The sequence below is a fragment of the Ziziphus jujuba genome, chromosome 9 (assembly GCF_031755915.1).
Source record: "Ziziphus jujuba cultivar Dongzao chromosome 9, ASM3175591v1".
In the NCBI taxonomy this organism is placed as follows: domain Eukaryota; kingdom Viridiplantae; phylum Streptophyta; class Magnoliopsida; order Rosales; family Rhamnaceae; genus Ziziphus; species Ziziphus jujuba.
Window position 1 is genome coordinate 4275321 of NC_083387.1, and position 26107 is coordinate 4301427.

Below are 26107 nucleotides of genomic sequence, written 5' to 3' on the forward strand. Positions count from 1 at the left end.
AAAAATATATATATATATATATTTATTTAGATTTTAAAAAATTGAGATTTAAAAATGTATTTAAAAAATGTTAACACTTTAAAACAACAAAATAAACCTAATTAAAACTTATTTAATATTTAACAAAATAAATTCTGATGAATTTGAGATGAATTTCAACTTAACAAAACTGTCCAAGTTTCGATCAATTCTGTCTTTGTTTCGTTTTTCAAATTTCTGTTTTCTTAAATTAATCTTTTAATACAAGAGGAACATGCTTTAAGGGATACGTCCAGCCAAATAAATACAAGTTGAAGAAGCTGGCTGGAAGAAAAGATGCAAAGAGACCGAAGACTATTTATTTTAAAAAAATCGTTTTATTTATTTACTTTTATTTTTTAAAATTTTTATCTTCGATCTACATGCATGCTTTATGTTTTGTGTTGTAATGTTTATGGCAGTTCTGCAAACTACGACATCCCGCTTTAGATAATGGCTCAAAGGTATTAATTTTATATATATATATATATATATAATGTCGTTATAATATTTATTTTTAATAGAAAAATGTCCAATTGATATTAATTTGAATATGGTTTTGACAGTGGCTGGACGAATATATTGGTGAGGAAGTGAATGTGAATGGGAAGCATTACTGTCAATACCTTAAGGTGGTGGACTTGGGTAATTTTGCGGGGTGCCAAGATGAAGTTGAGTTTGTGTTGCATTTATTCAAGTATACTGTGTTAGTGGAAAAAATAATTATTCAGCTTATGCCCTCATTTCTTTGGGGGAAATAGAGATTGTTTGTAATATGAAGATGAATTTGATAATCAATTTGAAGAATTGTGTCACGGATGTACCCAGCGATTGAAAACCCAAATACTCACATGTATCCTAGGACAAATGTATTTATAAAATAATATAATTGTAATTTTTTTTTCAATTGTAATTTAATTGTAAAAGTTTGATCATGGACCAATTGTATTTTTATTATTTATGATGAGTCTTTTAATCTTTTGTGACATGGTATCTAAAGAGCATGAATTATGAAATAGATGGGCATCTATAAGGGCCATTCATTTTATACTTTTCACACTATGCATAAAAAGAGTATGGTTGCAAAGTATCTAGAAGCCACAAAACAACTGGCAGTTTGAACTTTCATCAAAGTATGGGATTGTAGGTTCACCAAAAATTTTGACAGAAGTAGATTAGATTTAAAATTGTGCGTTTGTTTGAATTTCACCGCATATACACAACTTGAACTGATTATTTTAAATCTTGTTCAGCTGTCTTTTCATTGCAATTGAGGTTCTCAAGGTTCAGAGGAACAAAACCCCAGCCACCAAACACAGGATGATTGCCCCATCTGTAAGGCATCTTTCCTGTCCAGAGGATTTCAGGTAATAATATCAGGAAGGAGGAACTTTTTTCTATAGCTTTGATCTGGTGCAAGCAAAGTTGATATAAAAAAAAAACCTTGGAAGTTTTTGAGGTTTCCCTGATTCTAGTTCGATTGCCTTTATGGGCAACGATGCTTATATCCTGTTGTTGTCGACCAAATCCAAAAGATTAATCAGGACACTTAAATGGAACAGTTCGATCACTAACATTTACTGAACATGGGAGGCAATTACCGAGCTTTGGAGATGATGAGCAGTTTTATCACTGGGATCTGAGATCAAGGTCTTGCTTCCATAAGGTTGTTGATGAAGGTTGCATAAATGGCACTTCCTTTTGCAAATCCCCCAATGAAGCATTGTTTGCGACTGGTTCAAACAGCCGAATTGCGAATATTTATGACACAGATGAGTTTTTAGGGGGCAAGAGAAAGCCTATTAAGACTGTTGAGAATCTTACCACCAAAGTGGATTTTCTCAGGTTTAATAATGATGCTCAAATATTAGCTAATGTTCGAGCATGAAGAACAGCTTAAAGTTGGTACATTTCCCATGCCAATCAGTATTCTCGAGCTGGCCTACCCTAACAATACCCTACATTATCCACGATGCTTGGATTTTAGTCTGGTGGAGGTTTCATGACTGTTGGAAATGCTGCTGGAAAAGTGCTCTTTTACATGTCGGGTGAATGTAAAGGCTGGTTATGTATCACCTTGACCGGTTGTTGTCACTAAAAAAATTCCATATTTCATTTTCTCTGGTCCAACAGTTTTCTGGTTCGATTAATTTTCTTTTCTTGGAATCACCATTGTTGGTTTCTCGAGGGTTCCTGTAACTGAAGCTGCACATCTTTTATTTATATTTCAATTGAAATTATAAACTTCACTTTCAGACAGGGAGATGAAACAAAAGTTTAGCGATTGAATACCAATAATTCTTTTATCATTCGATTATTTAACCTGCAATGTTATTAAAATTATTGTATCTACAACATAACAAATTACATATCTTATTTCGTCTGTAAAATATTTGTACAAAGACCATGAAAATTGGAAGCTAAAAAGGAGAAAAATAAAAGAGCGAGGAAAAGAACCAAACGTCCATTCACCACAAGGAAAAATGTTGGAAGGGGGTGGTATCGTGATTCTCATTGCTCTTCACGGCGGCAATGCTACAAGAGTGAGAAACTATGCCACAAAGGTATAGTACCATTACGTCTGATTACTTTTCTAACTTCTGTTTAAGCTTTTCCATTGTCCCAAAACTGTTTCTGCTCCCTGATAATCGCATCATCCACTTTTACAGGTGATGCCAACTTCCTTAACCGGTTGGAATTAATTTTCATCAGCCATTTCCAAGAATGTAGACCTGCTTAGTTGATTAGTTTGATTAAAAGAATTATTATAACGAGATTGTCATGTTTGAAAAATGATTATCAAAGTCCACAACAATATTTTTCAACCCCATATAACGAAATTTTTTTGTTCCAAGTAAAAACAACCTTAACTTGAGGCAGAACCTGTGAATAGTTCTTGCCAAAAGAGTTTGATCAAGAAGGGCGACTAATTTGCATTGCTATAAACCTGAATAATTGAACTTGATGACAAAAAAATTCAAGTGGACTCACTGAAGATAGGAGGGTTAGAAAACAAGCTCTAAATTCTAAATACCTGATCTGTTCCATGATCAATACTAAACCCCTGCTGCAGCTTTAGTCTCAGAATCCGTCTTTCCCTGGAACATATTCACCAGAAAAATTAATCTAATCCAGAGATGATACTTCATCAAAGTTGAAGATGAGACATGAGAATTGCAACCTAAGTGTTTCGGAGCATCTGAAACTTTTTTTTGGGTAATATGAGAGCATTTGAAACTGATGGAAAACAGACTCACCCATAAAGTTGGAGCAAATGCACAACTTGTAATATGTAACAAGTTAACTTAAAACTAGGATTTTGATTAGGCAGCAGGAATAAGAATATGTTTTGATTCATTTGAAGTGCAATACTCTAAAGATAAAGGATATATATCTTTACATATCCTAAAATGGTAACAGAGAAAGGGTTGTGCCCTTAACAAACCTCTGATGAAGGGTCCTTTCGTATCTTCCGGGTTGGAGTTCTCATTGTGACAAACTCTTCGGAGGCTGTTGGGTGTACACCCACTGTGGCATCAAAGTCTGCCTTGGTCAGGCCAGCTTTCACAGCAACCGCAAATCCCTGGAATTTCAAAATATTGTAGTACTTAATGATCTCCAGAACTCAAAACAATTCAGAAAGAAAAAGAAAAAAAAAATGAAAAAAGAAAACCTATGGACAAAGCAGTAACCTAACCTGCACAATTTCCGGTGAATCTTCCCCACACATGTGCAACCCCACAACTTTCTGTGTCTTTGCAGAGAGAATAAGTTTCATGAATACACGATCTGGGAGGCCTGATAGGGTAGCCTTTAAGGGCCGGAAGTTTGCTGTAAAGACATCAATGTCGCCGTATTCTTGTATTGCCTGCAAAATACTTGTGAGTCTAAAGTGACGATGCCAATTTGAGAATTGAAGTATTCCAAATAATTTTTGACTACCTGTTCTTCAGTAAGGCCAACTTGTCCAATTGGTGGCTGACAAAATACGGCAGAAGGAACAGCTCTACATAAAACAATAAAATAATCAGATTCTAAATTATCCAACAACTAGAAAGCAACAATTGCATACAATTTAAGAATGAGAAGTTGGTGACTTAGAAATAGGTATCACAAAGCCACTTGAACTTTTATGTGCCATTCTCAACTCTTGTTTGTTAAATGACATATTGTAGTAGCAAACGCATTTATGAATTACATCCAACAATCACAATATATGTAGTATACCTATAAACAGGTTTTGTTGGCTCATTTTGGAACAATGTTTTTGCCAATGCACCTCCCTCCATCAAAGCTACTGGAGTTAGATTCAGTCTATCTGTAACATCTCCGACTGCCCAAATGGAAGGGACTGATGTACGAGAGTACTCGTCAACCTGGAAAAAAAAAAAAAAAAATGAAGGGAAAAGTAACCTTTAGAAAGGAATCACATTACATAAATGTAGGAACTTATGTATAATGTCTCAGAAGTATTATACCATTACAGGTACCTCTATTGCTCAATTGCTGGTCAATTTAACTTAGTGGCACCACACATTATAAACAAAAATATATTAACAACTAAAAATTTAATAAAGGAAAACAGTATATATTAAGATCGTTACCTCTATTGCTCCATTCTTGTTCAATTTTACCCCAACTTCCTCCAATCCTAAGTTCTGCAATGCATAACAAAAAATAAAATTACTTTATCTGGTAACAACTATATCCTTGTCATTTAAATTGATAAGTAATAGTAGCTCTATTAGGAGATATGAGCTTGGCATCTTTAGGTTTTGCACTGTAGGCAAAGATGCATATTAGAGAGAAGCCAAACCACAAAGTACAAACTCCATACCCTTGTATTGGGCCTGCGTCCTGTTGCAAACATAATGTGTGAGAAACCTTCAACTGTTCCTTTGCTGGTCTTCAAAGATAACGAACCATCAGCAGATTTAAGGATAGCTTGGGGGGATTCTTCAGTATGGAACTCAATTCCTCTAACTGACATCTGTTCCGAAACAAAATCTCTAATCTGCATTAGAGCAAAACACAACTTTGTCAACTGAGAACCTTTTGTCTTGAAATTATAACATAATATAATAGCTTTCTTCATGCTTTCCCCACCTCCTCATCAAAGCCTCTTAGGACTTTCTTCTGCCGTATAAATACATGGACATCACTTTTCAAACCATTGAAGATGCCAGCAAACTCCAAGGCAATGTATCCACCACCAACTATTGCTATTTTTGTAGGCTTTGAGGGCAAATCAAGGGCAGCATCTGAATCTATTACATATTGACTTCCAGGAATTTCAGGAATGAAGGGGCGTCCCCCAACTGAAATTAATATATGTCTTGCCGAATATCGCCTTCCATCCACATCAACTGTATGTGGGTCCACTATCTGTTTTTTTTTTTTGGAACATGAATGCAACAACATATACAAAAATGTTAGATGTTACAAAATGCAAGCTGGAAAAACATGCATTACAGGGAAAAAGAGATTTTTTTATTTTTTACTTTTTTACATTGTCCCACCTTCCCACGACCTTCAATTAATGTGACACCAGAATTTTTCAAAATATTCTTGTAGATACCAGTGAGACGCTGCAACTCAGCATTCTTGTTAGCCATCAGAGTGCTCCAGTCATGCGTTGGTTCATTATCATATTTCCATCCAAAGCCATTACTCTCTTCAAATTCATGAGAATATTTTGACGCGTATACCATTAGTTTTTTGGGTACACATCCACGGAGTACACACCTGAATTAAATACGTAGAATATTGTTAATCCATCAAAAATACAAAATCATTTTCCTGGCACACAAAAATCAGTCGTCTAACTTTAAAATTGTTCCACCGCATAACATGCTGAAAAATATCAAAACACAAAATCCCACTGAATATCCATTTACCACAAGAGAGAAAACAAAGCCAAAGGTATTCAATCCAGTCACTCAATAATCTACATGTCCCAATTTCTGTGATACGATGCACAAGATTAAAACTTTCCTAAAATTTCTGCGATAAAACCAAAACCCCACTGAGCAAACGGACTAGCTACTACCAGCAACACAAAGAAACAGATATTGCATAATTTCCAAAAACTTACGTGCCACCAACGCCTCCCGTGGTCTCTGAAGATATGGTCGAGAATGGGAGCTCACAAATGGCCACAGAGGCACCGAAATTAGAAGCGAAGCGAGAAGCTCGGACGCCACCACTTCCGGCACCAATAGTGAAGAGGTCGAAATCATATTGGCGGGAGAGATCGGCACCGTTGTCTGAGTCGGCGCTAGCAGCAGCCACAAAGCCACGCGAATAGTGGTGGTGAGAGAGAGAGCGGCGATAACGGTTAGGAACAGAGGTTAGGGTTTTGGGAAGAGAGAGAAAGGGATTGGAGAAAGAGAGAGGGAGGTTCTTGCGGAAGAAGAGGGTTTGAAGAGCTGGCGAGGAAGAGATGGTGGTGGTGAGCTTAGGCGAAGTGAGAGAGCTCGCCATTTTTATTTTTTTTAACCTCGCCGTGGAGAATTGAGAAAGAAGGGGTGCGTGTCGTTTTGTTCGATTTATGTTCTATCTATACCTTATGCCGTGGGTATAAAAATGATCTGGAACCGTCCGTTCCGGTGGGTCCCAGACGGCCGTCAACGACGTAGACGAATTTGATTTTCAGCCACCCTCCGTAGTCCGTACACGTGAGAGTCACGAATACAAGAGGCAATTTTTGATTACTCCCCTATGCATCGTGTACGGTTAAAACAACCCCCGCTGTTAAAATTTGGCGGCGAAAGTGTTTACCATTGTTCAAAATATTTATTTAAATTCTTCATTTTGTTAGTGTATTAGTATTAAACCATAGTTATCGAGCTTAAAGTTATAGCAATTTTATGCTATATTATTATTTTAAAAAAAATAAAAAAGTGATAGCAATTTTATGCTATATTATTATTTAAAAAAAAAATGAAACTTACTTGATTACTTACAATCAGAAATTATTTCAATAAAAATAACAGATAAACGGTATCAATGATATTGATGAAAGTCAACAGAATTTTCAAATTTTAAAAAAAAGTTCACAATAAAAAAACTTACAAGAACAGTTGAATCCTTTAAAAAAAAAAAAAAAGAAAGAAAGAAAGAAAAAAAGGAAAAAAAAAAACATAAAAAAACAGAATGTATTTTCTTGGAAATAATATGGAATAATATGTTTGGAAGAACATGTTTGAGTTTGTATTTTAATGAATAAACAAATAACAATTTTGCATATTCATAAGTGGGTATCAAGAAATCTTGACTGCAAATACAGACCAAACATCGTATGGAAAGGAAATAGCCACTCCATATGCAGTAGAATGACCAAATGAGCCCTATGCTATCGACGGAAAGGACCGTCAACCAGAAACAAAGGAACAAAGGACGTAAGTTAGTACTAGAATCAAGAAAGGAACAGAGGAAACTACAATTCCATCCACAAAAAAACGAAAATATATCACTTTCAAATTTTTTAAGTGAGCGCGCGCGAGAGAGAGAGAGTGTGTATATTTTATCCAATAAATGGTTCCAAGCTTGGAATAATTACAAGGAAGTGAGTTAAGGATCACCAAGTTCCCCAACTGAAGCTTTTTTTTGCCAAGAGAATGAAAGTAATAGTACAACCTCCCCATTTCTATTCAGTTGTTCACCTTCTTCTCAATGGACATTAGATTTCCGCTAAGCAACCCGAGTGGTTTTCCATTTCAGCTCCTAATCCAGAGTATGGAAAAGCTCAACTATATGCACTGCTTTCTTTGACGTTTGAGTTTCCTCCATCTCAGCCTGCTAAATCCACCATGTAACAGGGCCCAAACCCTCTGAATTTAGTGCTCCCTGCGAAAAAGAAAGGAAACGTAATTGGAAACTAATTTACAGCAAAGCTGTTATTCATTATTCGTCAAAGACAAAGTATTATTCTGTTTATAAAGTTCAAGAGTTGTTGTTGCTTGACCTAGTGTCTTCGTTGTAACATCCCCGGTCCCCCAGGAACCACAAAGAAGCTAAATATTCCTTCTAAACATGAGATTTTCAAACCCATAAACCACATTAATTCTTTCAGAGAAATACTGTAAAGTTACGAATATTTAAGATATAAAAATCTTTAAAAAAAAAGAATAGGGGTCCAGCGGCCAATACATATCAGAAAGTATGCAGGCTTGAAGGTTTCAGCCCCATGTTTTCCTTAACAACCCGAAGAGGAAAAAGAAACGAATTCAAGAAAGATTGAGCCCAGAAACTTGATTTCTTTTGTGACTCCCAAGACTTAAGCGAGGAAAAAAAAAAAAAAAGAAAAAGAAAAAAGAAAAAAAGAAAGAGAACAAGAAGAAAGGAGATAACATTAAGTAATCCTACAGCTAGAAAGCAAAATTGAACTTACAATAATCTTCATAGGAGCAAATGGTTTTGATTCTTTTGGTGGCTCAACTGGAATTGTTGGATAATTTATACTGTGAACTTGAAACCTTATCTGCCATAAAAGACATAAGTTAGCCTACTTCAAGACTCGTGAAACGTGAGAGCATACCTAGAATTAATCAAGGAACAACAATGCAAACCTCATCTTGCTCATCAAAATCATATTTTTCTCCCTCATACTCCCATATCCATTTGACTCTGTCCCTGCAATCCTCATGGCCATATAATGTTAAAAAAATCAACAACAAAGTTGAAAATTTGTCAAAGAGAAAAAGAAGAAAGAATTTATCCAGGAGTTGAAGATCCATACAAAGTTCTACAATTCAGAAAAGATGATAACTATTACCTTTTTGTTGGATCGGGCTCAGAGTGGCATGGATCAGGAAAAAGACTCACAGGTATATAAATGTCATCAAAGAATCCAACAGATACTGTCAAAATAGATTCAAGATCAGGATGCAGATGTCATGGATGAATAAGTCCTCAACTTGGTGCTCTAATAATACAAACGCATCTAGAAGACATACAGCGTAAACCATCAGCATTAGATTCTATAAGTTTTGCAGCTATAATCTCTCCCACAAATGGACGGAACACAATCAGTGTGAACACCACCTGAAGGAATACGAAAACAAGATCAACAAATCGTTGTATGCAAATTAAAAAATGACTTGCAAAAGTATGGTCAGTCCAAGCAAAGGAAGTAAACTAGACTTATTTTGACTAGGATAGAAATTTAACACAACTCTCATTGTAATTAGTAGGGATAACTACCATGGTGGTCAAAAAATTATTTTAAATTTCCATCCAGTAGCAAAAAAAAGGAAAAAAGAAAAGAAAAATAAGAGTTAGTAAAGTGCTCCAAGCTGGACCAAAATGCTAAGTATGAAAAGAATTATTAAAAGCATATATACCTAGTATACACAGCCACTAGGTTTTACTACTCAAAATTTAAACAAAGACGTATAGAGGATCATTAAGCAAAATATGCCACAAATATAAATTAAAAATCTAACTTAAGAAATTATAAGAACTACCGAAGATGCCAAATCAAAAGCCTGTCACAGTTTTAACAAAGCCTAGCACAAAAATTCATACTGAAGCAACACATTATTTCTACAATTAAATTAAATCACAATTAGAGTCTAATAGAAAACTTGCTAAGCACTCTGGACGAAGCAAAAAGATCGAGCATTTATAACAAGTATAATAAAATGATACAAAGACATAGACTCTATATATTATATATTACTGTTGAGGCATACCGTATAAGTTGCAGCACCTTCAGCAGGAAAGATGAAGCCACCCTTAATGGATCTAATATCATAGACAGAAATGCAAAGCCCCAAGTTCGCAATAACCTTCATTTACAAATATTCATTCAGCTTTTGTTAGTTTTTTCAAGCGCAATTTATCAACGTACATAAAGATTGGGAATATCAAAAAGAGAGGAGTAGAAACCTTATCTAAGAAAAGCTTCTCAAGCTCTCCTTTAATGGCTTCTTGTATCGGACTGTTATGGAGGTCAGGAGGCACACGCAAGGTGTGCTCAATTTGGCTCAGGAAGAACATCTCAAGCTGAAAAACTGTTCGACAAATACCATGTTATACAAGCTAAAATCAAAGTACACTAAACAATTTATAAAAATTTCATTTTTTTTTTTTTTTCAAAGTCCCTGATAATCTTGTAATAAACGAATACATATATAAATACAAATAAAAGACTGCCCCTTTTTTGAGTTTTAGAAGAAGTAAATACGAAAATCCCATTAAAAGGGGATACTGAAACTCAAGACAAAGAAGAATTTGGTTGGGAATGAAAAGGGAAACAAAATTCAAAACCATGATCAGGGTAAGTAGCGTTAGGTCGGGAAGTGAGTGTTACCTTGGCTAGCTTTCTTCGGCGAGCTCGGCTGGGCTCACAAACCCCCACGTCAGCGGCTGCTAAGGCGAGTGGCTCGCAGGCGGGAATCAGCGAGCAAAGTGAGTGAACTGAGCAAAGACATTAGGGATGACATGTAGGGGTATGGAAGGAAGTTTAACGAAACATAAGAAGGGTATTGAAGGCATTTCGAAAAATAATTAAAGCTCGAGTTTGGATTTGGTCTGTTAAATGGACCGTCTTCATTGGCTATGACTGTGAGAGGCCCAACTTGATTGGTGTTGGGTGGGTAGTAAATTTTATAAATTAATTAGCTCAAACCAAAATTTAAAATTATTTGTTTTTAACTTTTGGGATTCACAATTTTCGACTTTTGTTGAGAATTCTAATGCAACAATCTCAAAACGTTGGAAGTATAATTAATCAAAAAGCACAAAACAAAAACCAATGACAAAAATAGAAGGGAAACTGGCATAATAACATAGAAACAAACAGCTAGCTCTGTTATAGCGTTTCATTTAACTATATTTAAATCACAATTTCAGCATATCACCGTCATGAGTGATTATGATGATATTCAACCATCCTTCTTGAGAGCTAAGGAAAACTGTTTTATTAAAGCACATTGAGTCATTGCTTCAATTTCCTTAGTGGAATGGGGAACAGGTCTCTCATATTTCTAATATGCGATGGTATTTAGGAATAATTCCCTCTACCCATTATCCAAACTGTCAACTTTTACAGGATATAGAATTAGGCAGGCAGTCATCCTATTTGTTTTCTTGCACCTTCACCAGGAAAGATGAAGCCACCTTGAATGGATCTGATCTCATACTGAATCTTACTACAAACTTATATGCATTTTTTTTTTCACTTTTAAGAAATGGCTAGGCAGTTAAGGATCATACACATGAGGCCATTTATGGAACCAGGTGAATTCGCCATGGAAGCATCAAGGTAAAGCAGTCAGCACATGGTACCATGTCAGTTACCACTAATACCAATTATAATTCTTTTTCTTGGACATACCCTAAATTAACATGTTAAAATTTGCTCGAGTTAAAAAAAAAAAAATTGTAGGCATCAATTAAAGAAGCAATGTTGAGAACATCTAGAGAAGATTAAAAAACAGAAGGAAAAAAAAAAAAAAAAAGGATAAAAGAGATACACAAATAGAGCCCTCAACAGCAAGCAGGTTTTTACTACAACACCAGAAGGCCAAGTACTAATGGCATATTTTTACAATCCTTAGAACACGAAATCTGCAATAAAAAAGCAAAGAGGAAATGGGTGGTTTTGGGTTTAAAGGGACAATCCGGATTCTTCATCCTCTTCAAGAGTGGAAGTGTAAATGAAGTACAAAGCCCAGATTAATCCAAAAACACCAAAAATAATCCAACCAAGAAGGTTGTTGCTCAAACCAAAAGGAAGCCCAGTTCCTTCAGTGGACAGTCTCTCATCAACCAGAGCCATAGCTGGACTGGACATGGTTGCAGCCATGGCTGCCGCCATCAATGAAGCACCCATGCTCACGTTCGACTTACTTTCTGGCTTGGAAACCTTCTCCTCCGTTGAACATCTCACTTTTCCCTTCTTTCCCATTGCTGGTAGTGCTGGAAATTAATCAAAACACTTTTACTTTAACGTTGGTTTTTCAAGAATTTTTATTAACTCAATTAAGGGTTAAAGAGAAAATCTTACCGAGAATTGGTGAGGAAGGAGCACCCAAAGAGGGCCTGTGGACTAGACCTGCCCTGATGACAGAAGTGGTTGGAGCGCTAGCAGTGAAGGAAGCCATTTCTCTTCGGAATTCGAAATGGAAAACCGGTTTGGAAAATGTAGAAAATTCACTGCTTCTATTCTATGATTGGAAAGTCGTGGGCTTTAGCTTATTTCATATCAATTTTACAAGTTAATATTATTGGTGGAAAATCTTTCCAGGTGCGCCACACAACATGGATGATGGATAGATAGCCAGCCCCTCGGTAGATATCTCCTATCTACACTTACCCAATCAAACTTCTCCACGTGTCACATAATCTGTTTAACAACCAGTCTACCTTTCTTTTGGGCCAGAAACGAAAGTCATGAAAATTGCCCATATAGTTTGGGGACGTTCTGTTTTACTTTTAGCCCGATGCGAAATAGAGATATTGATAATTTACTATTCAATAAAAATGTAAATAAAATATAAATAAAAAACAAACGAAATTGAGATAATAGTTGAACATCTAAAAATGTGATTCTGTACAAAAATAAAAAAAAGAATAAAAAAACCTAGCATTACAAAATCCCGTAAGGAAACATTTTCTGTTTCAATTATTGCCTCCTTATGACTCTGCTCCTATAATACTAGGACTACTACACCCAGAAAAATTTTTGGGGAAAAAATATTGAGTTGAACTTTACATGAAGAATCGCTAAAGAACAAAAAATTGAGTGGACAAGTGCAATTCCTAAAAGCAAGAAATACACTTTCTGTGGTGCCGACCGGATAATTTTTACTAGTCGTGTTATGTTCAACTAGTCATGAATGTTGCATTGTTGCAAATAAGGGTGATCATAGTTGACATATTTACTCCAATAACCCTTGTACTTCCCAATCACAATATCTAACCATGGCTTCATAAGTCCATCGTAGTGTATCACCGCAGCTCGCTCAATGTTGCCACGAGCAACACCAGATTCATAACCCAATCCAAGGATATGCCATCTCGTATTGATATTCATTGTGTGGTTATAGAAAGTGAGCCACCCTAAGGGCAAAGTCCCAGCTACCCATAATGGTTTCCGAAAACCCTGCAACAAACCACCCGTAAAGACAGGCGTCAGATTATGACAACTCAATAAGATTCACATTTTACTCACATCCATGAAGGAGCATGCATTATTGTGAAACAAATGCATTAAGCTATACAAACAAACATCGTCCTATATGTTTAAGCCTGAAAGACAAATTATATACTAACGCCTATAGACATGGAACTACAGATCATATACTAAAAAAATTATTTTCCTTACCAATTCCAAATATTTCTGATAGCGAGCAGTCAGATTACGTCTCCTCCACTCTCGCAGATCAAACAAATTCAGGCCAAATGCCCATGTACATGTCTTTACATCAAATTTCTTGGCTACAAGCGGCTCTGAGAAATTGATATATGTATCCATCTGGCGGAATGAGGGTTCATTTCTCTGACAAGTCCCGACTGCTCCATTTACTTTCCCTTTCATATTAACTTTCCACAGTCCAGTTAGATCCCTTTGAACCACCACATCATGATCAAAGAGAACAATCTTACTCAATTTAGGGAATATATTTGGCAGATAGAATCGAAGGTGGTTTAGTTCAGAAGTATATCTAGGGTCACTGGAATTTTGCATCAATGCATTTTTATACTTGGTGGGTAACCATTCAAAACTGTCAGTACTCTGGATCTGGATTTTGGCTTTGCCAGGAGGATTTACTAAAAACCACATTGAGATTGCTGGGAAATTGAGTGAATCAGTCACCACATGTAAAACAATTTTCTCTGGTTCCTGCATGTTGTCAAGTAGAAAACGAAATCAAGCTTTCATCTGTAACTCAAACTAAGTTTAAATGGTTTCAAGGCAGTTATAGAAACCAAGTTGCAGTGACAAGAATGACATAATCCTAGAGCTTGATGTAAAATAAAATATTAATCAGAAATATGAAATCGATGCAAAAACATATAGAGTTAGATAAAAGATCACTAAACAATCAATACAGACAATTATGTGCATCCGAATTTTCTTGTTGGCTGTATCGTCCCCCCCCCCCCCCCCCCCCTTTTCTCTTTGTTTTTCTTCTTGTAATGTCTGTCTCATGCAATCAATAGGATGTCGTTCCCAATAAGGGTGGACTATTACTATCATTATCTGGGGTGGGAAGGTCTTAAAAGTCATGGGCCTGGGCCATAGAAACCTGCAACTCTTTTCCCAAATTAATATCAAAGTAGGCTTGGGTGGGAAGTTAAGAGAAGTACATTTCACAATGAAGAATATTTTCAGGTAAAACCCATTCTAGGACCAAGGGTATCTCAAGGTAAATTTTTCTAACAGGTATTGTGGATTGAGAGTGCCCATTCCAATCACTTCTTTCTTTCAGAAATTCTAATAGTTTTTGGTTATCGGTTAGCAAAAGCACCTTAGCAGAAGAGAAGTAAAGTATTAGTGGAATCTACAAGGATGTAAACAGCTTATGAAAATTACCGCTGCATTGGAAACTGTGGAGTTCACAACCACTGCACATGCCAAAATATTATCAGAGAAAACAACATAATGATAAAGCTCTGAATCGTGCAAGCTTTGTTGGTTGGGAAGTTGCCTCTGCTCAGGCTCCAGAGCAAAGTATTCTGCAGTCAACCGCATAGAAAGACAGTGTAGGCCTTTCGGTGTGGTACCTGCAGCTAGATGAAGAAGATAAGATGCTTGCTTCTTCTGTGATTGAACTTGTTCTTCGGCACTGCCAGTCATAGCACGGAGCTTAGCAGCCATGGGAGAGCAGTCAGGGAACACCTGACTGGCTTTAGACAATGAAGACTCCATGTATCTCATTTTCTGCAAAGCACTGCAATTTCACAGGTTCATATTGAAATGAGGTTATCGATGCTTCATGCATAAATAAAGAAGAAAATAGTTTTCCTAGTCAATTGGTTTTTACAAAAGTCCATCACATTTTTATCTACCAACAACAACAATGTGAGATCCTCTTTAAGATTGATTTTTTGTTTCAAAGGAAACAGCAATAATCACCTCTTTGACAAATCTGAATCCTTTGTGGCATCACCAACCACCCGTTCTAACTCTTTAATTCGCAGTTTCAACTCCTTCACTAGCTGCGAGTTATTGCCTGGGGATGCAAATTTCAAGTATACTTTGGCTCTTATTACTTGATCTTTCATCTGTTTCACATTCTCATCCATCACTTTCCGAGATTGAGAACGCACATTTGGATCAGTTTGCACTGTATGATTATATTGCACTTCTTTCGTCTCCTTAATTTTCTCATCTGGCACAGTGTTTGATGTAGAGAGTATATTCTGACCTTTTTTTACTGTTTGACTAAATTGCTCCTGCAATCATAACCATGATAATTTTATAAGTCGACTGCCATAGAGCAGGTAAATTTCTTTATTTAGCTAAATAGTAAAAATGGGTACCCTAGCAAAGTATCCTACATCTAAGGCATCAAAGTCGTAAGCACAAGCAACATAAAAAATAAAATAAGAAACAAACAAACAAAAAAGTTGGTCCATTTTAATACATTACCTAAACTCCAGTTACTTCCTTATAAGTTTATAACATGTTCACAACTCAACCATTTAAGAAATGAAAAACCCCAAATTCTTTGAACCCTTGCCGGTGTGGTTGTAGCCAAGTAACTGACAGTAAATACTCAGAACTCTTTATGAAAAAGAATAAGATTACTAATAACCACGACTGAAACGTTTGAGTTAAGTAATGTTTCATGTTAGGTAAGATCCAACAAGGAAAATTTTGAAATACTTTTGCATTGCTAAAATCAACTATGGTCATACTCTTCAAGAACCCTATCTAAATCAAATACGAACCCAGTTTCAACTCTGTTTCGTAAACACAGGTTTTAAAGCAATGCTACAATGATCCCAGAGAGAAAGGCTTCAAAAGGTAAAGAATTTATAGTAACCTTTAAATTATGGTTCAATATCAAACACCAATTTTTATATCAGCGCATTGGGCAGGGGTCCACAGAGAAGATTAGTTTTATATTTTGATAATCCTGAAAAACCCAGAATTCAGGGTTTTCGACTAATAACATGGAATGAGCAAATAATTTATGTAAAACATTTAGACAAAGAAAGAGATAAATTGTACAGGAGAAATATTTGCAACACAATGCAAACCTTTTCTGCAGACTTGTATGATACTCCTCTCTGCTGATATTGTCCATCAGCTGCTTTGTTTTCATGAGTGGTTCCTGAAGAAGGCCCATGGTAAAGAAATTGAGAAAGTAGTCAAGAAAGAAAGAAAACACATACAACTGACTATACCGACCATTTCTACTATTTTCCAATGCATTGGTCGTATCTCCAGCGTTTTTGGATTTCTCAGAATCGTGACTAATTACAGAAATCAGATCCTTATCTTCATAAACCACTAGCCTTGGCTCTTTTAAGTCTTCACTTGCTTCCTAAACCACAAAGCAGATCCGACTATAAATTTGTAAGCAGTAAAAACAGAATGCAAACACAAAGCATAGCATATCAAGATGATTAATATTAAACTACCTGCTGAATAGCTTCAAGTCTCAACTCGTCTGTCCTATATTTCTGCACCAAACAAAATAAAACCCGGCTTCAATCTCCGCAATCTAACAAAAAATAAATACATAAAAGAAAAAGGAACCCACTATGGAATAAAATATTCAGACTCTGTTCAGTTGTCGAAAGTGCAGTAAGAGAAAAGAAAATAGAATCGGGAATCATTTTTATATTTCATAAATTCAGACCCCAAAAAAACAAAAACAGTAGAAACCAAGGGTTTATATATGAAATGATAGATTCGAGAATTCATTCTCTCTACTTTCATTCGTTTTTCCACAGCAACCAAACAGAGCATTACTAAATGAGAAAAATGGCGATTTGATCGGCGAGATTCATACAATATTCGATAAATCCTCTATAAACTCTTTCCGTCCTGCCACAATTTACAGATGCACAAATCAGTACAGATAATCAAATCGCGTACATATACATAGATGTACACGATAAATACACACCCGCATTCAGACTCGTGTATATATATATATATATATATATATATGTTTATCCTTGTATAGAGATGTATAAGAAGACATACCAATAGAACTGATATATTTTAGCCTGTGGGAGACGAGAACAATTGGAGCAAATACAGAAAGAGAGAGCAGAGAGAGGATCAGGATCCTCTGGCATCGACGAAACAGCTTCATCAATGGCAACTGAGCACGAGAAACTTAGTCTCTCTAGGGTTTCCAAAGCACATTTCACAGATTTCTCAGATCACGGTGGATTCGATGCTTGAAATACAAGGTAAATTAAAAAAAAAAAAAAAAAAAGAGTGTCTCTAGGGCTTCATATATTCCTTTTTCGTACTTCGCGTTTTTTAGAGAGAGAGAGTTTCTTCGCCCATGTTCTGGGTGTGTGAGAAAGATATGTGTGTTTCTTTTTGGTTTTTTGTTTTTTGGATTTTTTTTTTTTAAATAAATTTGAGAATTTTAAGATTGGAATTATATATACATCGGATTTGCGTTGAGATATGGTACGCCGAGTGTGTGACGTGGACGCGCAGGTGGGACATGATTAGGATTTAGGATGATAACGATGTGAGTGTCACAATGTCACCGATCAAAAATTTTAAGACCAACTTGTTTAGAACTTTCAAGTAATCTATTGATTTAACCAGAATAATTATAATAATATTTTTTTAGAACCAAAAACCATGTTCGGTCTATCTAACTTTTCTTAAAAATAAACTTGAATTAATCTTTTTCCAATGTATCGACAAATAATTAGGAATTTAACTAGATATTAATGTTTAAAAAAATATATATAATAATTGGTGTAGTGTAGAGTAGACGTGAAGTAGTAATAGATTACATATTAAAGTTCGCTAAAACTCTTGCATGCGTTGATGGCTTAAAAGGCCGGCCCCACAATCTCACCCATTCAAATTCCACTCATGTGAATTATTTTGTCTTTTCATATCGGTTTGGTGATCTAAATACTACCTATATTTTGAACCATAATTGCTAGTTTTGAAATTCTATAAAACTACCGATTGAGTGAATGTCAAGCACCCAATCTTATGTTAACAGAAGTCAAATGTGATGAATCTATTACTAGCTTTGAATGATATCCACCATCCATCTATTATCTTTTGTTATTATGGTGTTTATATAACTTAATTATGGTGATCCTGTAGGGACAACTAAATGAAGAGTATATTAAAATTTAATAAATTTTACAATTTTATGTATAAAATTTCATTCAATAGCATTATTTTAGAATTTTAGTTTGTAAAAGAGGGAGGAAAAAAAAAGACGCATAAATTATATATATATATATATGCATTTACAACCGACCAAGCTTATGAATACATATATGCATATGGAATTGTAAGCCCATCACAAAATATGAGTGGCTAAGACAAATATAGGTTTTGTTAAAACAATTAGGGATTGTTTTAGGATTTATATTTAAGAGTAATGTAAGGATATCAATAATTTAGAGAAAAAGTTATACCAAAATAAGATGAAACTTGATGTGTCATCAAATTCCAATTTCCACATCACTGCCATATCACCAATGGTTTATTAAAAAAAATTGTTAGTTTTTAATATTTTATTATAGTATTCTGAAAATATTTTAGGGTATACATGTTTTATTCTCCTCATCTTGGCAACATAAGTTGATGTGATCATAGGTGAACTTAACGATATGCTAGTTCAAGGTTTATAAATTTTTAAGATTTAGAATCATCTAATGTTCTTGATAAGTACCAAAAGAAGTGCCTATGTTTTTTTTTTTTTTTTTCACTCTATTATCCTTTTGTGAAATTTGATTTTCTTAACAATAAAATGGTGATGATCCAAGCATGTATTTGTTTTCTTTATGTTTTTGGAGGTTTTGATTGTGTTTATGCTTCTTTATTAATAGAACATTTTGTTTACTTTGTGTATGTAATATTGCTTAAGTGGAAAAAAGTGATGATCCAATTCAACTATCCTTTTTTTTTTTTTTTTTTGGGGCTGCTTATGAGATGAGATGTTGAAAAAATAAAATAAAACACACATGTCTAAAATGTTTTAAAAATAATTTAATAAAATATTAATAATTAATAATTTTTTTTTAATAAATCAATGGTGATAGGGTGATGTGGAGATTTTATTGAATGTCACATCAGATTTCACAATAATAAAAACATTAAAAATGCACTTTCAAGAACAAGATTTACACCTTGACAGTTTGGGGGAGAATATGGTAAGAAACTTTTTATCATAAATGAAGGCAATTCAAAAATGATAAAAGAAAGAAAAAAAAAAAAAAAAACTTCAAGGAGGTGGCTATTTTATTTTCCTTTCCTCGTTAAATCCTATTACCCTGTCAAGTCCACTTACTCAGTTGTTCAATGGCTAAGTTTCAAGTTCATTACCTCTACATAAAAGAAAGAATGTCAAATTCATTACCTTTTCAAGGAAATATCACATTATAAAAAAATTCTTAAAAAACAGAATTTTCATTATTATCTTTTGGTAACTTCCTACCTAGAGTTATTACCAGGGAAAAAAAAAAAAAAATCCTAGAGTTACACAAACTTTACAAAACCAATCATGTTTTACTGTGAAGTGACTGCTATAATTGCGCCTACACTGGGGTCTACTTGATTTATCTTTTATTATTATTATTTTTTTGGTAAATTGATTTATCACTTTTCACTTTCAAGCTGTGCCCACAAATTCACTCAATAAATTTATATAAAACTTTAGGTCGATTTTCCATCCATAATATTAAAAAAAGAAAAAAGAAAAAAGGAACAAATAAATTTCATTGGTAATAATTATTTACAGTTAACGGGCTTAACAGGATCATGCAATTATACAAAAATCATAAGTTTTACTAAATTATGAGGAAGACAACTTTTACAAATTTATAAAAAGAACAAGGTTAAACGTGTAGATCGGACTAGCCAAAGATTTATTAGAAGGCCTCTCAGAAAAAAAAAATAATAATAATAAATTATCGCAAAGAAAATGATTGTTTATGCATGGCGTACGACATTGGTATGTTTTGTAAAGGTCAATAATGAAAAGGCTGGACAGTACGACATGCTTCGTTTAAGGCTCTACCGTTTTTATTTATAGAAGTCCAATGTTTAATGCTTAATCGTTCTCAAATATTTTTGACGGATAATGCTTATTAAGATTAATCACTTTTAGAGTCTCCTTTCGTTTTGTAATTACAGATGGCTTTGCTATTATTTACTCAGACAATCATTACGAATTTGAATTCTTATATTCATACATACAACTTTGTTTTGTTTTGTTTTGTTTTGCTTCGTATAATGAAAATAAAAAAAAGAAAAGAAAAGTAACAAAATGTAGGAGTTCTAATTTTATTATTATTATTTTTTTAATTAAAAAAAAAAAAACAAGGATAAAAGGAGGGAAGTGGAGTCACGCGCCAAAGAAAGAATTTTTTTTATTTTTTTATTTTATTATTATTTTTTTAATGGAACACAAAGTAAAATCTGTTTCAAAACTTTTCCCCTCCAATTTTTAACTCGACTCGCCTTCACTCCCACTATCTGCCACACAACCATGCACATCTGTTTCTCTCTCTCTCTCTCTGTCTCTCTCAGAGACGCCTCCAATTTTTTTACCACGCACTCTACCTCTTCGAAACCTCCAAAATCCCCTCCTCTCCCACTGCCCAATTCCAAATATCGACCCGGTTTAACTTTCTATACCAGGCAAGCTCTGTTCCCTGTTGATTTGAATTTCCAATCCACAAACAACCCCACCGGCGAGTTTGTTCAAAATATTCCTACCCCACTTCGATTTCTTGCGCATTGGTTTTTTAGGATTGGAGTAGTATTCCTTTTTTGATGGAGCTGTAATAGTAATTAGTGTTTGGAAAATGGGTCGAGATGGGTTTCTTGTTCCTGTGGAGACGAAGAAGAAAACGGGGGTTTCTACAAGTTGGATTTTGCTCGACCGCAACGGTGAGGGAACCATATTGGATGTTGACAAGTACGCTATTATGCGCCGTGTTCATATTCATGCTAGAGATCTTCGCATTCTCGATCCCCTGTTATCCTACCCTTCTACGATCTTAGGCAGAGAAAAAGTGATTGTTCTTAATTTGGAGGTTAGTTTAATTTTCTCTATTATGTCATAATTTTGTTCTCATTAGCGCTTTTTTTTCTCTATTGGTTTAACTTTATTTGTTTTCTTTTTATTTGGTTATTGGCTTCCAGCACATCAAAGCAATTATCACAGCAGATGAGGTAAATCTTTAACCTTCTATTTACCTTTATTTTATTTTATTTATTTTTTCTTGTTTTTCCTTTTGTTCTAGTCATTCCGAGGTTTGGTTTGTGTTTTAAAATGCTATTCGCTATGTGGGTATTTGGGGAAGAGCAATTTCTGAAGCTCATGAGATGAGAATTTACTGTTTACTCTGTTCTGTCTTACATAATTAAGGAGAACTAAGAGTGGGTTCAACTGAATTGAAGGGAATATTTTTGAATCAAACCCAGAAATTGATTTTGGTTTAGGTACTGCTTAGAGATCCATTTGATGATAATGTAATTCCTATTGTCGAAGAACTTCAAAGACGATTACCTCCAATTATTGCCAATTACAAAGGCCAACAAGAAGAAGAAGATCTGCAAGGGACACGAGATGATGTCGTAACTAGCGAAGAAAACGGTGAGTAGTGCTTCTATGATCTATTTGCATGAGAAATGATAATATTGCTCGTAAAAATTTCGGTCAAATTTTGTAATGAAGCTATTGTACTTGATAGTTGATACAGTATGTGAACTATTCCTTGAAAGTTTGGTGCGTGGCATGCAGAATTTCCATTCGAATTCCGGGCATTAGAAGTTGCACTTGAAGCTATTTGCAGTTTTCTTGATGCTCGCACGATAGAATTAGAGTCAGATGCTTATCCAGCTTTAGATGAGCTGACCTCCAAGGTACAAATGCTTTTGCATCGGTGGACGTAGAATCACGAACATAACCCACTTTACATGTTATTCTATTTTGATTATCCATTCAGCTGAATTTGTGTGTATGAAAATTTTCTGATAAAAGGAACTAGAGAAGTAGGATTATACGATGTTCTCCAAGAATTGCAAATCCAGTATTTAGCAAAGATACGCATATATATATATATATATATGTGTGTGTGTGTGTTTTAGCTTTAGAATGTGTGCTTCTCTACTTTTAGTTCATTAGATTAATCGTTGTTTATAGAAAAAGAACCATCTCTACAGCTAGCACGCCTACATTTATCATTCTAGACTAAAAATAATAATTACCTGCAGATAAGCAGCCGTAATTTGGATCGAGTGCGTAAATTAAAGAGTGCGATGACAAGGTTGACAAATAGGGTTCAAAAGGTTTGTCTCACCATTAATAACTTATCGTCTTGAAACGTACTGATTATTGAGACATACATTGCTTGTATGCATGAAAATGATTGGCCTAAAGAGTTTGACCAACTTTAAATTGAATGCATGTAAGGCTGATAGTTTTTGTTTACATTAATGACACAACTTCACTTGACGTAGACTAGGATTCTGCTTTTGGTGTTCATAAATTTACCTTAGTCTTTCATTGTTGGCTAATAATCCTGTGTTTTTTTTTTTTTTTTTTTTTTTTTTTTTCTAATCCCTTTCTTGGGAGAACAGTATACATGAGGGGACTGTTTTTTCTTTACCATTTACTAAATTCAATCAAAACCCCCCTTTTTTGATAGGTTGCAATTGGGAATTTGTGGCCAAGATATTCATAGTTTTGGCCCTTATTTTTACATTTCCACCCTTTTATTACCAGTTTAATCACTGTTACATGATTCATCCTAGCTTGTAGTCTGCCAAGCATCAAAAGTACTTTAATTTTTCAGATCAGGTGATTGATGGTCAGAGAAACATACCATCCCATGATATGGACTTAAATTTTTCATGCTACTCCAGGTAAGGGACGAACTCGAACAACTTCTCGATGACGATGATGATATGGCAGACCTTTACTTATCAAGAAAGTTGGCTGAGGCATCTTCACCTGTCAGTGGCTCTGGGGCTCCAAATTGGTTTTTTGCCTCTCCCACCATAGGCTCAAAAATATCCAAAACAAGTAGGACAAGTCCAACAACAGTTCAAGGGGAGTATGATGTTGAGGAGCTTGAAATGCTGCTTGAGGTTATAAATTCTCTTGGTATGCAGTTCCTTTCCTAGTCTTGTTCCAAAGATCAAGTCTAAAATACTGGTCATCGTATTTTTGCAGGCTTACTTTATGCAAATTGAAGGAACACTGAATAAATTGACCACGGTAAGCCTTTTGCCTGTTGTTATTATTGGTATCATATATTGGCTGAATATAAGAGTTAGTTATAAAGTTCTGTCTCTCTCCCCTCTTCTATGCAGCTTCGTGAATATATAGATGACACGGAGGATTACATAAATATTCAGGTAAATAGTTGGAAAATGATTATAATGAATAGTAGAATCCTTTCTGTTCTGGGTGAATATACAGTACCAGTCATAATATTAACGCTTATTGTGTAATGTATGCAATATATTGCAGCTCGACAATCATCGGAACCAGCTCATTCAGGTACTGTCTTTCAAGATTTAAGCAAATCCTCATTCCTTATTGTTAAATTAAGTATATGTTTTGGGTGAGAAAAATTCCACATATATGCCTCTAGCATATAATTAAATGTATGAAGGGTTTTTGGGACATTCTTTTTTATAGTTGACATGTATATAGATGCATACTTGATTGTGCAGCTAGAGCTTTTGCTGAGTTCTGCAACTGTTTCTATCTCTGTGTATTCTCTGGTGGCGGCCATATTTGGCATGAACATCCCATATACATGGAAAGAAGGTCATGGTTACGTATTTAAATGGGTATGTACAGAATACTAACTACCTAAACGAGCAAAATCAGGTCATGTACCATACTAGTCCAAAATGAAACCATTCATAACAAAAATCAAAGGTCCATTTTCTCCGGTATTTGTCCATATAATTGAATAGAATTTTAGTATTCTTTTTATTACATTTTGATATATGTTTTGGGAACTTTAGGTGGTGATCATCGCGGGAATAGTTTGTGCATCTCTTTTCATATCAATAATCTCCTATGCTCGGCACAAAGGTCTTGTTGGATCTTGATATTTATACAAATGATTGAAGACTGGGATATAAATATGATTACCTTGCAATAATTACTTGAATCCTTGGGTGGATTATGAAGAAGCGGTTTGTGGTTGATTTCTCCCATTCAGGTGCCATTTATAAAAAGGATGCACAATGCGACTGTACTTTTGAAGCCATGTCTTATACAACGAACCATTTTGTTAATTCAATCATCTGGTTATCTGTAATTAGGATTCAAATGGGCTGGAAACAGGCCTAGTGGGTATCTCCACGTGGGTTTAAATTGAATTTTTATGGCCCTTTAGGCAGAGAAAAATAATATTCTTATGCATAGAATTTGGAGCTGTGGTCCCAAATGAAAATGGTGTAAAAGTGGCCATTGACTATTAGTCTGTTGAAAATCTTATCCAGAGTCTTACTTGGGCCCTGCCTAAGGCTACCATTGGAAGCAAAAATAATTAATTAATAACAATAATAATAAGGTCACCACCACCACATCGGGTTCCCTCGGATTTTCTTGCCTTTTATTTTATTTTATTTATTTATTTTTGTGAATTAAGCAGAGAATATGATTATAACAATTTTTTATTTTTCTATTTTAATGTTTCCGCTTTTTTTTTTTTTTTTTTTTTTTTTTTTTTTTTTTTGATGCGTGTGTATATGCATATACGTGTATTAGCTTTGTTTTAATCTTCCAATCTGTCAGCTATTAGTTTTCTTATTAGTTTGGAAATTGAGACTTGGAAAAATAGAAGTATCTTATAAACAACATGAAACAATGAAGGGATATATGCTTAGGAACAAAATAAAATAAAATAAAAATAAAAAGGAGGAGAATAATATATATATATATATATGTGTGTGTGTGTGTGTGTGTGTGTGTGTTCAATTGAGAAGGTTGGAATGCATTTTATTTTAATTTAATGTAAATATTAAATAAAACGAATATGTTATTATGATATAATAATAATAATCATAATAATTAGTTGATGAGACGTCAACTGTCAAGGTGGAAAGTAAAAAAATGCCGTCCACCAGAAGAAAAGGAGGGAAAAAAAACAGAAAAAGAAAAAGAAAAAAGAACCTATGCAATGTGAAAACTGAACTGAAGCATTGGCTTGGCTTCTTATACAGGCAGGGAAGTAGACGGGGGAAGTCGGGTGTGCATCGAAGTGGGCTCCACACGGTTGGTCCAAAACATGAACATTAGATGAGGGGGGGGTTATTTTAATGGCATCTTTTCAACACCACCACTTGGCAATGACTTTTGATCTCCAGCATCGGTCACTACTCTTTCCTTCGATCTTCACGCTCTGCGTTTGTGCTTGTTTGCCCTCTCTCTAACTCAAAATATGCCATCGCCAGCCAAACAATATTTTCCACGTAACCCATTTCCATATTTTCTCTTTCCCCTTTTTACCCTCCTCTTTTTCTTTCTTATATTTTGTCTCCGTTAAAATATTTCCATGTGAACGACATTTTTTTAAATTTTTTATAAATATTCTTCGCATTACCGGATGGAATAATTTTTTGCGCTTAAAAATAGTTTTATTTATTTATCTGGAAACAAAATGTTTTCTTTTATAAAAATGACCAAACATGGTCTTATATCTCTTAAGAGTGTTAATCAACAAACAACAATTTTATTTTCCTTATTGGATTTTTTTATTTTATTTTATAATTTTTATTCTTTTCTCGGACCGGGTCTGACCGACAAGAATGCAAGAGATCAGTGCACGCCTAAACAGTAAACATAGACCTGAGCACATATTAAAACCTACTCCTGTAAAACTCGCCGTCGCGTACACGAAACTCAGTGCGCATCTTACCTCGAAGCGCATCCAA

The 26107-nt window shown here is 34.8% G+C and overlaps 5 protein-coding genes across 10 annotated transcripts; 1 reads left to right on the plus strand and 4 right to left on the minus strand.

Annotated features, from left to right (window-relative positions):
• Nucleotides 1-2294: 2294 nt before the first annotated feature.
• Nucleotides 2295-6579, minus strand: LOC107425938 (glutathione reductase, chloroplastic). 3 transcript variants are annotated; one of them, XR_001582157.4, is made up of 12 exons: nucleotides 6113-6579; nucleotides 5520-5763; nucleotides 5125-5403; nucleotides 4856-5032; nucleotides 4623-4676; nucleotides 4246-4394; nucleotides 3961-4024; nucleotides 3716-3886; nucleotides 3464-3601; nucleotides 3053-3116; nucleotides 2884-2965; nucleotides 2295-2750 (listed from the first exon to the last, which is right to left on the minus strand). XR_001582157.4 is itself a non-coding variant. In XM_016036009.4 (11 exons), the coding sequence occupies exons 1-10, from the start codon at nucleotides 6499-6501 to the stop codon at nucleotides 3075-3077; spliced, it is 1707 nt and encodes a 568-aa protein (XP_015891495.3). In that variant the 5' UTR covers nucleotides 6502-6579; the 3' UTR covers nucleotides 2295-2750; nucleotides 3053-3074. The 3 variants fall into 3 exon arrangements, 2 of the variants coding, with proteins under 2 accessions (XP_015891495.3, XP_015891496.3); XM_016036009.4 differs by lacking the exon at nucleotides 2884-2965; XM_016036010.4 differs by lacking the exon at nucleotides 2884-2965 and having other exon boundaries at nucleotides 5538-5763; nucleotides 6113-6577.
• Nucleotides 6580-7445: 866 nt separating this feature from the next.
• Nucleotides 7446-11355, minus strand: LOC107425890 (DNA-directed RNA polymerase III subunit rpc8). Of its 2 annotated transcripts, none has more exons than XM_016035939.4 (8): nucleotides 10334-11355; nucleotides 9910-10026; nucleotides 9714-9809; nucleotides 8976-9063; nucleotides 8795-8879; nucleotides 8589-8652; nucleotides 8411-8500; nucleotides 7446-7866 (listed from the first exon to the last, which is right to left on the minus strand). In XM_016035939.4, the coding sequence occupies exons 2-8, from the start codon at nucleotides 10018-10020 to the stop codon at nucleotides 7819-7821; spliced, it is 582 nt and encodes a 193-aa protein (XP_015891425.1). In that variant the 5' UTR covers nucleotides 10021-10026; nucleotides 10334-11355; the 3' UTR covers nucleotides 7446-7818. The 2 variants fall into 2 exon arrangements, with proteins under 2 accessions (XP_015891425.1, XP_048337392.1); XM_048481435.2 differs by having other exon boundaries at nucleotides 9910-10034.
• A 148-nt stretch (nucleotides 11356-11503) lies between these two features.
• LOC107425881 (photosystem II reaction center W protein, chloroplastic) lies at nucleotides 11504-12243 on the minus strand. The gene is made up of 2 exons (XM_016035927.4): nucleotides 12032-12243; nucleotides 11504-11943 (listed from the first exon to the last, which is right to left on the minus strand). Exons 1-2 carry the CDS (start codon nucleotides 12126-12128, stop codon nucleotides 11633-11635), a joined length of 408 nt encoding a protein of 135 aa, XP_015891413.3. The 5' UTR covers nucleotides 12129-12243; the 3' UTR covers nucleotides 11504-11632.
• Nucleotides 12244-12541: 298 nt separating this feature from the next.
• Nucleotides 12542-17572, minus strand: LOC107405689 (probable galacturonosyltransferase 6). The gene is made up of 9 exons (XM_025069174.3): nucleotides 17192-17572; nucleotides 16995-17029; nucleotides 16621-16662; nucleotides 16388-16523; nucleotides 16237-16310; nucleotides 15107-15426; nucleotides 14564-14921; nucleotides 13352-13870; nucleotides 12542-13129 (listed from the first exon to the last, which is right to left on the minus strand). Exons 1-9 carry the CDS (start codon nucleotides 17301-17303, stop codon nucleotides 12854-12856), a joined length of 1872 nt encoding a protein of 623 aa, XP_024924942.3. The 5' UTR covers nucleotides 17304-17572; the 3' UTR covers nucleotides 12542-12853.
• Nucleotides 17573-20673: 3101 nt separating this feature from the next.
• On the plus strand, nucleotides 20674-24774 carry LOC107405688 (magnesium transporter MRS2-I). 3 transcript variants are annotated; one of them, XM_016012777.4, is made up of 11 exons: nucleotides 20676-21240; nucleotides 21350-21379; nucleotides 21650-21803; nucleotides 21951-22072; nucleotides 22424-22498; nucleotides 23075-23299; nucleotides 23385-23429; nucleotides 23525-23569; nucleotides 23685-23714; nucleotides 23891-24010; nucleotides 24191-24774. In XM_016012777.4, exons 1-11 carry the CDS (start codon nucleotides 21010-21012, stop codon nucleotides 24275-24277), a joined length of 1164 nt encoding a protein of 387 aa, XP_015868263.3. In that variant the 5' UTR covers nucleotides 20676-21009; the 3' UTR covers nucleotides 24278-24774. The 3 variants fall into 3 exon arrangements, with proteins under 3 accessions (XP_024924943.3, XP_015868264.3, XP_015868263.3); XM_025069175.3 differs by lacking the exon at nucleotides 24191-24774 and having other exon boundaries at nucleotides 20674-21240; nucleotides 23871-23995; XM_016012778.4 differs by lacking the exon at nucleotides 22424-22498 and having other exon boundaries at nucleotides 20675-21240.
• The last annotated feature ends 1333 nt before the right edge of the window (nucleotides 24775-26107 follow it).

Coding starts and splice junctions, on each gene's coding strand:
- LOC107425890 (XM_016035939.4), bottom strand. CDS start 10,020: ATGTTCTTCCTGAGCCAAATTGAGCACACCTTGCGTGTGCCTCCTGAC. Junction 8,501..8,588: donor ATTTTGATGAGCAAGATGAG/GTTTGCATTGTT, acceptor CTTTTATGGCAG/ATAAGGTTTCAAGTTCACAG. Junction 7,867..8,410: donor TTGCTCCTATGAAGATTATT/GTAAGTTCAATT, acceptor TCTTTTTCGCAG/GGAGCACTAAATTCAGAGGG.
- LOC107405689 (XM_025069174.3), bottom strand. CDS start 17,303: ATGAAGCTGTTTCGTCGATGCCAGAGGATCCTGATCCTCTCTCTGCTC. Junction 16,663..16,994: donor TAGAGGATTTATCGAATATT/GTATGAATCTCG, acceptor TGTTTGGTGCAG/AAATATAGGACAGACGAGTT. Junction 13,130..13,351: donor ATCAGAAATATTTGGAATTG/GTAAGGAAAATA, acceptor GGTTTGTTGCAG/GGTTTTCGGAAACCATTATG.
- LOC107425881 (XM_016035927.4), bottom strand. CDS start 12,128: ATGGCTTCCTTCACTGCTAGCGCTCCAACCACTTCTGTCATCAGGGCA. Junction 11,944..12,031: donor TCCTTCCTCACCAATTCTCG/GTAAGATTTTCT, acceptor ATTAATTTCCAG/CACTACCAGCAATGGGAAAG.
- LOC107405688 (XM_016012777.4), top strand. CDS start 21,010: ATGGGTCGAGATGGGTTTCTTGTTCCTGTGGAGACGAAGAAGAAAACG. Junction 23,430..23,524: donor CACTGAATAAATTGACCACG/GTAAGCCTTTTG, acceptor TCTTCTATGCAG/CTTCGTGAATATATAGATGA. Junction 23,715..23,890: donor ATCGGAACCAGCTCATTCAG/GTACTGTCTTTC, acceptor TTGATTGTGCAG/CTAGAGCTTTTGCTGAGTTC.
- LOC107425938 (XM_016036009.4), bottom strand. CDS start 6,501: ATGGCGAGCTCTCTCACTTCGCCTAAGCTCACCACCACCATCTCTTCC. Junction 3,887..3,960: donor TTGGCCTTACTGAAGAACAG/GTAGTCAAAAAT, acceptor AGTATTTTGCAG/GCAATACAAGAATACGGCGA. Junction 3,117..3,463: donor GAAAGGACCCTTCATCAGAG/GTTTGTTAAGGG, acceptor AATATGTTCCAG/GGAAAGACGGATTCTGAGAC.